General features: G+C 45.6%; 1 protein-coding gene across 1 annotated transcript in view; it reads right to left on the bottom strand.

Annotated features, from left to right (window-relative positions):
• Positions 1 to 6,314, bottom strand: part of DLD (dihydrolipoamide dehydrogenase) — a 29,123-nt gene extending 22,809 nt beyond the window's left edge. Inside the window, exons 1-3 of the mRNA XM_065399051.1 lie at positions 6,190 to 6,314; positions 2,660 to 2,735; positions 1,434 to 1,513 (exon numbers count right to left, since the gene is read on the bottom strand). Coding sequence (XP_065255123.1) covers positions 1,434 to 1,513; positions 2,660 to 2,735; positions 6,190 to 6,228 — 195 coding nt within the window. The 5' untranslated portion in view covers positions 6,229 to 6,314. The remainder of the gene's footprint in view (positions 1 to 1,433; positions 1,514 to 2,659; positions 2,736 to 6,189) is intronic.
• Between the last annotated feature and the right edge of the window lie 6,156 nt (positions 6,315 to 12,470).

Here is a 12,470-nt window from a genome sequence, read left to right as displayed (position 1 = left end):
CTACATAAGACTTGGGTATTATTTTTATTGGTGTTCTCTCAGCCAATTTCACAGAATCTCTCAGCAGTCAGGCACTACATTTGTTATTCATTCTGATCCTTTTTGGCAGATTGCCTAAAAGTTGCTTTTGATTAGAACCCAGCAGTTTTGTTTTTTGGGAGAAAACTACTTTTCCTCTTGGCATTCTCTTTACTACTTTTATAAATATGCTTCCCTCTCCAATCCAATTCATTTTATTTAAAATGTAGCTGTTACACCTCTTACTGACTACTGTTTACCATTGGTTTCAGTCTAATCTATAAATTCTAAATAAAAATTAAGCTAATTTGACAGCCCTAACGCCAAGTGACAAAAATCAACCATGACTTATTTTAATAATCACAGTTCAAAAGATACTAACAAACCAACATGAAAAATGGTGCCTCTACAGTCAGTGTCTGCTTAAGACAAAGTTAAGGACGTTAATCTACAGCATGGTCTAGTAGTGGATACAGCACTGGCTTGGACATGGGAAACCTGGGTTCTAGTCACACTTCTGCCATGGGCTTTCAGATCAACTTGGACAAGGCACTTCCCCCTATCTATGCCTCAGTTTTCACATCTGTAAAATGGGGGAAATGATACTGACCTCTGTAAAACGCTGAGCTCTAATGATGAAGAACACTATATAAGAACTAGTTATTACTATTAATCTGGAAATGAAATCAAGTTCTCACAATGTGGGTGTCCCAAGCTACAAACAGCCCTGGGAAACCAGAACAGATGCTCCCATTTAGCCAGTTAAAAGAGCGAGCAAGCATGTGTGGACTACATAGGACCAGGGAGAGACTCAGTGAGAGGAAATCCCTGAGAATCTGAACAGACTGGTTCTATTTGGAAGGGCAGGCAACAGATGCCTGGGAGAGAGAGTCTACAGAGAGTAGAAAGCTCTGTAGGCTCTCCTTGGAAAGAGGGAGGAATTGGCTAGGAGACTATGTTTGAGAGCTGAGAGAAGGATAACAGCAACAGGAGTTTGCTGGCTGGGCCAGAGGGCTGGAGTGGTCTCAAGGCAGGAGGAGCAGCAACGGGCACTGCCTGCTGTCCGAAGTCTCGGGCTGAAGGCAGGGGAGCAGCAGAGGGGCTTACTCACTGACATCTTCAGGGCTAGGGGGGTGGACCCACATGAACCATGAGAGGGCCAGGAGGAGGGATATTCCCCTAAAAAGGATGCTCCCAGCAAGGTGTTTCCTGCTGGGACGATCAAGTTTGCAATTCAGTTGAAAGGGCTGAGGTGGACTGTGCTGCCAGAACACAGCCTGCATCAGGAGGGTGCTCCCACTCGGGGTTGCCCAGTGACAGGGAACTTCATTTTTCCAGTGTTGCAAGAACCCCTACTGAATTTATCTGGATTAGTGCTATATTACCGGGTTTATCCAGCACAAGTTCCCTCTTACCTTAAAGCCAAGTTGAGCTGCTTTGATAGCAGCAACATATCCTCCAGGCCCAGAACCAATAACTGTGATGTCAGCATCAGCTAAAAGAAAAAATACAAAACTTTAAAATGTTTTCAAGTTACTTTTCTTGCTATAATTTAGGTTTATTTTAGTTTTACTATAGGAATACCTAGCCTGCAACATTCTGGGATAGTTCCACATTGACTATCCACAGATTGAGAGAGAATATATAGCTAGTTTTTAAAAATGATGGTGCTGTTCAGTGAATTTAGACACGTAAATTTTGACTACTGAAAGCAACCTCCTGAATCAAAAAATGGAATGGTTCATGGACACTATTTGTTCTGTAAATAAAAACAACCACTCTTACAGATTTGAGACAAAAGCACTGTAAATGAGGTAAAGGGACTGAATTCTGGTCTGACCTGCACTCCTTGCATCTACTCTGGGATTGCATATGCTATAAACCTTTGTAGAATTTGGCCAAAGGTATTTGTAGTTATGTTTAACTGCCTTTGAAAAAACTGTTACAAGAAAGGACTTGAACGTGTCATGTGGCATTATTACAGATATTAAAAAAAATAAGGAGAATGCTGATAGACTAATGTTACACCTTTACATTGTCCTGTGCGCGAACAGGGTTAGGTCACACATCTCATGCTCAATAATCTGGAGAAACTGGGATATGAAGCAGAGTCTTCATATTTAGCTCCCAGACCATAGAAAGATTAACTTGTGATCCACAAAAGCAACCCTTCCACATCATTTGTCCAATGTAAGAAAAATGGCATATCTGATTATTTTAACCTCTAACAATAATAATGTATAAATGATTAGTATAGTCAATCCAATCCACTGCATGCCATCACCTGATATCTATGTTGTAGAACAGGGGTTCTCAAACAGGGGGTCACAAGGTTATTACCTGGGGGTTGTGTGCGATCAGCCTCCACCCCCAAACCCTGCTTTACCTCCAGCATTTATAAGCGTTATAGACTAAAAAACACATTTTTTTTATATTTAAGGGGGTCGCATTCAGAGGCTTGCTATGTGAAAGGGGTCACCAATACAAAAGTTTGAGAACCACTCATACCATCAACCCTGATGGTACAATTGTCTCCACGTGGATGGGCTCTTGTGGCTGCAGAATCACTTGTAAGATTGGGGCCTCAATTTGAAATACAACTTTGTCTCCTGAAAGCTATTTTACAGCAATCAAAATTTACCTAGATCAGCATAGCTCCTCAGCGACACTGCACAAATCCCCTGTAGGCCATGATGGATTCGACTAAAATGGCTTCTCTAGAGAGGGGAAAAAACAAAAGTTTAACTTTCTCCATAAAGAAAATAACTGTATACGAATCAGCAACTTCTCACAATCTGTTTCATTAGAAAATCCAATTACATTAAAAATAGGTAGCAGTAGTGAGCTCAGTGGATAGCGCACTGCTCTGGGATACGGAAAACCTAGCTCTGCCACTAATCTGCTGTGCTTCCTACAGCAAATCATTTCATCTTTCTGTACCCCTGTTTCCATTCTAACCTTTATTGTGTCCACTTAGATTGTAAGATCTTCAGGGCAAGAACGGTCTCTTACCACATGCATAGCATCTAACACAAAAGAGTCAAAACCTGTTTCACAGCACAAACCAGCTACTAACTGCTAGGATTAAGAAGAAACAACCCTTATTATCCTGTAACTGTTAACTACATGGTATCTTGCAACTTCCTCTGAGCATCTGATACTGATCACTGTTGGAGAAGAACTCCAGACTAGATGCGCAACTGGTATTGTAATTCCTATGGAAAACAAAACCTATATAAATACATTTCGCATATGTGGCTAGAGAATACCTTTGATCACTCTACTAATATGCTATACTCCTTTCCCCATCCTCTGCTCTTATATTGTGAGCACCTCAGAGCAGGGATTGTCCTTTTCTTTTAGGAAAGCTACTATACAGCAGGCATTATCAGATAGTAAATAATGGCAGCACAGATTACAAAACTCCATTCAACCTTTTCTGTGGAAGGACTGTGGGGCAATTCGATAATAGACCATCTTATTGCTCTATTTTACGGTTACTTCCCGAATGGGAGACAGGTAGGGAACAGTCATTTTACCCCTTATCCACAGTTCAGTTGTCTAAGAGGATAAACAACATTTCATCTTATCTCACTCACTCACAGTACCTATAAATATGGGGAGAGGGTAAGACAGGCTTTGGTTTAAACCTAGGGATAATTACGAAGAGTGTATTCAGGGAAAGGAACATAAAAAATCTAGGGCTCTCAAGCAATTAAAAAAATTAATCACAATTAGTTGTGCTGTTAAACAATAATAGAATACCATTTATTTAAATATTTCTGGATGTTTTCTACATTTTCAAATATATTGATTTCGATTACAACAAAGTGTACAGTGCTCACTTTATTTTTGAAGACAAATATTTGCACTGTAAAAAACAAAAGAAATAGTATTTTTCAATTCACCTAATACAAGTACCCTAGTGCAATCTCTATCATGAAAGTTGAACTTACAAATGTAGAATTATGTACAAAATAATAACTGTATTAAAAAAAAAACGTAAAACTTTAGAACCTACAAGGCCTCTTAGTCCTACTTCTTGTTCAGCCAATCGCTCAGACAAACAAGTTTGGTTACAATTTACAGGAGATAATGCTGCCTGCTTCTTGTTTATAATTTCACCTGAAAGTGAGAACAGCTGTCCCCATGGCACTCTTGCAGCTGGCATCGCAAGATATTTACGTGCCAGATGCGCTAAAGATTCATATGTCCCTTCATGCTTCAATCACCATCCCAGAGGACATGCGTAATAAAAGTCTTGGGTAATAAAACCAATAGGCCCGTACAATAGCCCTAAGAGTTATTATGGAGCTGGCTGATGGAGAAGAGGGGCTCAAGCAACAGGCTATATCAAGGATGGCAAAACGTGGCTCGCGAGCCACATGCAGCTCTTTTACAGTTAAAGTGCGGCTTGCAGAGACACCCCCCCCCCCAACCGCTCCCCAGTTCTACACCTACCAGACTTGGGCAGGGAGCTCGGGACCTATACCTTGAAAGGTGTGGGGATATTCATGAAAACTTGGATCCTGGTTTTGCCTGAAAACCAGCAGCTCTGTCAAGGACTCAGTTCTTGGGAGCAGATCTACTTTATTAAAGAGGAAAGGTAACCCTTAAAAAGTGTAGACCTAGGATTGTGTTTTATGCTTTGTTTTGTGTGTGTAACCAATTACGTTTCCACTTACCTTTTCTCAGTATGACAAATTGCAGTCTTTGTTAATAAATGTGATTGCTTTCACTATAAATATATTTCAGTGCTGTAATGTTACAAAGAACCTGATCCTGAGTTGTATCAGTCAAGCCGTGTGTACATTGTCTCTTTGGGGACAGCTTACCTGGTAATTACTGTGAGTGTCCAGTGATGGGCTGGATACTGCAGGGAGCACTGGGAGGACCAGGGGGGGGGGGGGGGGGGAGGGAAGGGGGAGAGAGAGTTGGTGTATACCAAGCACTAGCCTGCACAGAAAGGGTTAGGTCTGCATAGACCTGGAAGTAAGAGCTTGTGGGCCTAGAGGCTGTTGGTTTCAGGGAGCTGAGCCACACCAAGCATAGACAAGACTGCTTCACACTAAGGGCAGGTAGTGGTGAGATGTCTTACAACCTTGGCTAACCCTGGAGCATGTCACACTGTGCCTCTTCCCCCCTCAATGCTCTGAGCTGCGTAGAGGGGATCTTGATGCCTGTTGCTTGTGCCCCACTTCCCAATGCCCTGAGATTCTCCCCTTCCCCGTTTTTTCTCCTGTGTGCTGGCCCCACATTGTCTTCATATCCTCACACTGACTTGAAAAGCAAATGTAGCTCACACTGTGCTGGTTTTACTATGCTTAATCTACATATCATATGATTTTAGGCAGACGTGACTATACATCCATGATTATACATCCGTTTGTCTGGCAAAACCAGTTTTTCACCTCTAGTGGGGAGTAACACCTTGACATCAACCATAAGGACATATTTCCAGTATTATATTATCAGTATAGAGACAATTTTTAAAATATATTCAATACATACATTTCACAATAGTATTAAGGACCAGCATGATCATGGCTTTCATTTAATATCTCATGCAATGTTCTATATAAATACGGTGACAGCAAAGTGTTAGGTGTACTGAGTTTGTCAGCCCTCATAAGAGTTGCTGCCGTTACAGAACAGTGAGCCCTTTGCCAGTTGGCACCCAAGGGGCTCTTAGGGTCACACACAGGCACCAAGGTGGCCCCTGCCCAGCTCAGGGGACGGGGGCACCGGGACCGACACCCCCTCTGCCCAGCTCAGGGGACGGGGGAACCGGGACCCCCTCTGCCCAGCTCACGGGTGGCGGGGGGCGGGGGAACCGAGACCCCCTCTGCCCAGCTCGCGGGGGGCGGGGGAACCGAGACCCCCTCTGCCCAGCTCACGGGGGGCGGGGAAGGGCTCACGCAGCACAAGCTGAGGGGAGGGGTCACAGAGCAGGCTGCATCCCCCCGTGCTCGGAGCTAGACGGGGGACCTCAACGTCCGCACCCTGCTGACCCGCCCCCGGCCCAAGGGGGAAGGTGGGTGCCCGCTGGCCTGGCCCAAGGCCCAGAGCGAGGTAGAGGGTCGGGCCCCCCCGCTCCCGTAGCTCGGTGTCCCCGGCCGGGCCTGCAGGGCCCAGCGCCGCTCCCCCCACCCGCGCTGGCCGGGCCGCTACCTGGGCGAGCGCGCAGCAGACCCGGCTCCAGCTCTGCATTTTCCGGCCGCCTCAGCTTTAACCTCGCGTCCGAGCGCCTCGTCCCTGGCAGCCGCGCCTCCAAGGTCTCCGCGGACTCGCGCAGGCGCACTAGGCCCGGCGAGGAGGCGACGACGCTATGACTGAGTGGCGTCGCCTGAGCCCCGCACAAGGGCGCAACACTCCCCCCTGGCGGAGGCGGCCTGCTGGTGCAGCTCGTTGGCAGGGCGCGCCACAGTGGGCGTGGCTATGTAGATACGCCTCTTAAAGCTACAGAGCCTAGACATTTTAGACGCGGCCTAGAGAGGGCTGCTGCCGCTCAGCTGCCCCACCCTGCCTCCAGGGCCCAGTGCAATGTGACGTCCAACAACTACCGCTCCCTGCCCCCGGAGTCCCAGGGCTCTCCAGATTTCATTGGGCCAACTCCTCATCTCTTAACATGCCTAGAGGAGGGGCCCTCCCTTCAAAGTCTGGTGCCCCTGGTCACACTACAAAGATGGGGGTGGGGTGGGGTGGGGGAGGGCAGCAGCCATACACCCTGGCTATGGTGCGTATCCCTGTCCATCGCCCATACTGCACTGTTGGGTAGGCACTGTACCACATACACAAAATTTGAGAAAACATGGTCCCTGCCCCGATTTGCTCCTCACCCACATAAGCATCACTAATGTAGTGTCAAAGCAAGCTGATAGAATGATATCTACTGGAGTCACTGGACGCTGACCCATAGACCACGTCTTGTTGCCAAAGCCATGAAATAGAGACCCGTCTCTTGCCAGCACGCCTGTATTATAGATGTGTTTCATGCAATATTGTAGCAGGACATCATCCTGACAATGTCCGGAAGGGGATAGGTGAGTTCCGAAGCAACATCGCAATGGGATGATGTTTTAGAAACATCATGTTGACTTTTTTACCCACGTAGTGTGAGGACATCAAACATGGTTTGTCTGATATTTAATTGTACTGATTCCTTCCAGTTACATACAGGTGCACAATGTCTCCTCGGAAATCTCTGGGATATTCTAGCACAGAACTGCCATGTGCCTCAGCAATAAATCAGCAAGACCAGAATAGAGTGTCCAGTGCTGAAATCTTGACCCATAAAGATGTTATGATTGATAACTAGCCCAAATATAGAAAAATGACATTTTCTGGCTCTAGCCTTTGTTCCATGGAAACAATCTATGTTAAAAACAAAATGTAAAACTTGCTGACTTTCCTTTACTCTTCTATTTGAAAATTAGAAACTTTCTTTCTCCAGGCTTGCCAAATCACATGAGAACAAACAGAACCAGAGCAGTTAACATTGCCTCAAAGTGTTAAAGGAAAAGTATACTGAAATCTTGATTAATTACAAATTCAAACGTCATACAGAATAAAAAATGGATGGAAAAGCAACAAGTTGAAGTATCAGAAAAGGGATGGTTACACATTGCAAGTATGTCTTGCAGAATACTACTACACTGTCCAATTTAAAAAAGACCCAGTAGCAAACCCTCTTTAGGTGGCACCTCAGCCAAACAAGTGTTGGGAGATGTATATTTAGGGCTCCTGATTTTGGATTTTAACTGATAAACACTGATAAAACACCCCTGATTTAAAAAAAATGAAATAGGTGTTTATCCAGGTATTTCACTAGAAATGGTTACTTGTATCTATGGATTTATGTACATGGAGCAGTAATGCAAACTATGGGGGTATGATTTCTGAAGCATACTAACATGTTGTGCATGAATTGGCTCATGTAGACACACTGGCACACACGAAAGGTTCCCTGGTGCACTTTAATATACCGCTGTTTGAAACAGTACTATGTTAAAGCACACTAGGCAATGTTACAAAGAGATTACTCATTATAGTGTATACTACTGCATGAGTAATGTCTATAATATACAATACTCATTACAGCATATACAGAGAGAAAGCCCTGAAAACCCCTGATTTTTGGAAATCTATGTAAAACTCAAAAATTGCTAAAATAAACCCATAAAAATTAAATACCCCCTTCAAAAAACAAAACAAAACAAAAAAAACAGAATTCTGAATTCATGGAGGATATGTGCATCAATGGCTATTAGCCAGGATGGGCAGGGACAGTGTCCCTAGCCTCTCTTTGCCAGAAGCTGGAAATGGGCAACAGAGGATGGATCGCTTGATGATTACCTGTTGTGTTCATTCCCTCTGGGGCACCTGCATTGGCCACTGTTGGAAGACAGGATACTGGGCTAGATGGACCTTTGGTCTGACCCAGTATAGCCATTCTTATATTCTTATTTAGGAAGGCCTGCTGGACAATAATTTCATCCTGCTCTGTTAGAACTAACTTTTGGAGAAAAGATGGGTATGATTTTCGGTTCATTTTAAGAGAAGATCTGAATATTGGAAAAGTTGCAGCTCATTTTGGTACTTTACCAAGCACATTTTCTCTGGCAACAGGGATATATTACAGGGGTGAGCAAACTTTTTGGCCCGAGGGCCACATCTGGGTGGGGAAATTGTATGCAGGGCCATGAATGTAGGGCTGGGGCAAGGGGTTGAGGTGCGGGAAGGAGTGCGGGGTGTGGGACAGGGTGCGGGGTGCAGCAAGGGGCTCAGGGCAGGGGGTTGTGGTGCAGGAGGGGGCAGAGTGTGGGATGGTGCTCAGGGCAGGAGGTTGGGGTGCAGGAGGGGTGCAGCAGGGGGCTCAGAGCAGGGGGTTGGGGTGCAGGTTGCAGGAGGAGTTTGGGGTGCGGGCTCTGGCCCGGCGCTGCTTACCTCGAGCGGCTCCGTGGTGGCAGCGGCACGCAGCGGGTCTAAGGCAGGCTCCATGCCTGACCTGGCCCCACGCCACTCCCAGAAGTGGCTAGCATGTCTCGCAGTGGTTCCTAGGGGTGGGGTGGGGCAGGCAGCTCTGCCATGCACTGCCCTCGCCTGTGGGTACCACCCCCAAAGCTCCCATTGTCCGCGGTTCCCCGTTCCCTGCCAATGGGAGCTGCAGGGAGCGGTGCCTGCAGGCGAGAGCAGCACACAGAGCCCTCTGCCCCCTCTCCCCCAGGGGCCACAAGGACGTGGTGCCGGCCACTTCTGGGAGCGGCGCGGGGCCAGGGCAGGCAGGGAGCCTGCCTTAGCCCCGCTGCGCCATGGGGCTGGGAATCCCATGGGCCAGATTGAAAGCCCTGATGGGCCAGGGCCGGCCAGTGGGCCGTAGTTACTTGAATCATGTGGCTACATCGTTTGAAAATGTAAATCATCCCATTGCCCATGGAGGAAGAGTGGTAGAAGCAAGACTAAGTTGTTTCCAGAGTCTACCTCACCTCTACTAAAATGTGTGAACTAAATTATTATGTTCACATTATGTCACGGACATCTAAATGTAACTCTGTATGAGGAATATGCAGTTGCCTAATATGGCACTTGCCCTGTGTATGCCAAAAAGTGAGAATATTTTCTGTGAAGAACTTTAATAAAAATAGTTGTTTTATTTTTAAGGAGCACTTAGGACTACTGTCAATCATTCATTCTTTGCCAGTTCTCATTTCTTGCATAGCACAAAGGCTTCTGTAAGGTGGCAGTGCGTTTACCACGGCCTGGCTCCGGCTTCCCCAGGGGGAAGAGGAGGAGCAGGGGCGGTGTCATAGTTCCAGCACCAGTGGCATGCCCACTTCTACACAGGTTCCAGCACTCCTGTAGGGCCCCCAAATTGGCCGGGGCCTCTAGGCATGGGCCACATGGCCACATGGGCCTGTGCTTTAATCTGCCACTCTCTGGGTTGTACAATGGATTGTTACATGAGTCTGAACTGTGTAAACACCTGGCTTGGGAGGTGCCCCTCTCTTTCTGGTCACTCACTGTCCTGCTGTGAGGTGGAGCTGAAGTTTATGATCACAGTTCACTATATACACAAACACATAAATTCATAACGAGAGCCTGTTTACATACCTCATAATGTTTAGCAACATTACAAGCTTTCATAAAAGACCTTACTCAACATATGTTTTATAGCACAATACCACTGAATACAATCAGCTGAGTCAATTGCTTATTCTTTGGGGTTCAAACCCCCTGTTCTCCCTTTGGGATGCTGGTTGTCACAGCTGTATTATTTTTTCCACAAAACCCTCTCATTCCAAATGCTGGGAGCAACCACAGCCAAGAGAAATCCTTGGTAGGGAAGTTCCACGGCTGGTGTCTGCCCTGCAAAGAAGGGGGTTCCCTAGAGGCCGCAGTAGCTCCAGGGGTGCACAGATGGCCACAGACACCTGTAGATCCCCTAGGGAACCTGGGGATATGCCAGACTGTGGAAAGGCCCTTCTGCATCTTCTGTGGGGAGGCAAAACTCACCATGCTGATGGAATGATGTAGGGGAATTTCCATGAGATTTCCTCCCCCAGAGCCTTCCATGCAGGTTTTTCCACATGAGAAGAGTAGTCCCACCCATTGTAACTGGTACTGTCTCTGCAAAGAGTGCAATGATGGAAGGATGCAGTGAATGTATTAGACACAAAATACTGATACACAAAACCAAAACCAAACAAAAAAGCTAAATCTTTATATGTCCATCAACTGATGGATATGATATAAAATAAAAAATATATATGGAGATATACCTATCTCATAGAGCTGGAAGGGACCCTGAAAGGTCAGGGAGTCCAGCCCCCTGCCTTCACTAACAGGACCAAGTACTGATTTTGCCCCAGATCCCTAAGTAGCCCCCTCAAGGATTGAACTCTCAATCCTGGGTTTAGCAAACCAATGCTCAAACCACTGAGCTATCCCTCCCCCCATGACATTAGAGCCAAAAGAGCTGAGAGCCCCAAAGAAAGTTAATGCCCCATTCTTATTCTTTATTTAAATGTTACCCCAACATAGCTTCACTTGTGATGCCCATGCATTTCCTCAGAACAGTCATATACACCTTCCTGGTTCTCTTGGTCAAGTTTTCCCATGAATTTAAGAACTGTCATCCTTATCCTACCCTTTACATTTTCCCAGCAGAAATTAAGCAATATTCCCGCATCCATTGACCTGGCAACTGCATATGATTTCAAAACATAGTTAGTTATCTGGTTCGCTCTCATTTGAATCACACAATCTGAACCTACTGATAGGTTTTACCGGTGTTTGGGTCTGGTAAAAATGTTCTCCAAAGAGTTTACAGCTGTGAGTCATTGTCACCAGACCATAAAGATCCCATTCTCAACACAATTATTTCATGACTCTTGTGCAATAATTAGCCATTTTAATCTGAGTGCTTTCAATTCTGTTGCTTTTAAATCTGACTTTAAGAGCTGATCTTTATTCAGCTTTTTCCGGCTGCTGTCCCTTCTTTCACCAATAAAATTAGAGCTGGAGCTTGCTGGTATAATTTCACTCTTATACCACTTGCAGCTGCTTTGTTTAAAATGTAATTTTTAGTGCTCATGCAAGGTGTCAGACTAATGGTCCTGGAGAATGAAACCATCTGGATAATGACAGGACAGGGCAAGCAGGGCAGCAGCAGTGTGGACTTCTCCATGCTACCCTACCAATGTGATTTAGATTTGGAGCTTGGGGAAGAATGATAATGCAGCTATAAACTTTAGCCAATAGAGGGCAACATGATTACACACAATAGTCCATAGCACATCTGACAAGGATGTTCTTGAGGAACACAAGCACATATCCAACTATGCTGGAGGAATGCTATTGGTTACACAGTCTGCCACACTACAAAAACTGTTCAGATGTGTCTGATAACCACACCAGTAGGAAGCATCAGTGCAAAGGCTGAAACTCCATCCTTCTGCCACCCCATTGTGCTCAGGTAGTGAAGTATATATATGACATGGAATCAGCAATTCTAATTCTCTTCACTTTTGCTGATTTGAGTCACATTCTTAACACTGCATAAGCCCTCAAAGTATTGTAAGATATTGATTTGGACAAAGAGAGAGAGAGAATTTGCCACACTGCATCAGGCCATTGTTTTATCTAGTCCAGTGGTCATCAACTTTTTCCATATTGTAATGCCATGTTAAAAAAGAAAAAAGGTTCCAGGCCCTCCTCTCAGGTAGCCATGAGGAAAGTGAGAGTGGTCACAACTCCCTTGGACATGTTCTTGGCCCCCAGGTTGAGTACCTATGATGTAGTCCGGCATTCTGATTCTGGCAGTGCCTAGTATCTGAAACTTTAGAGGGAGGCATCAGTTGCTCTGTGTCGTAAAAGGGGAGCAGGGGACGCTTCTCTTCTGAAGCACAGGTTCAATTTATCATCTTGAATCCGTGAGGTGGAAGGAAGGAAGG

This window comes from Emys orbicularis, chromosome 1 (assembly GCF_028017835.1).
Source record: "Emys orbicularis isolate rEmyOrb1 chromosome 1, rEmyOrb1.hap1, whole genome shotgun sequence".
NCBI lineage: Eukaryota > Metazoa > Chordata > Testudines > Emydidae > Emys > Emys orbicularis.
The sequence above is the reverse complement of the archived record's forward strand: the minus strand, read 5'-3'. Positions and strand labels throughout refer to the sequence as shown.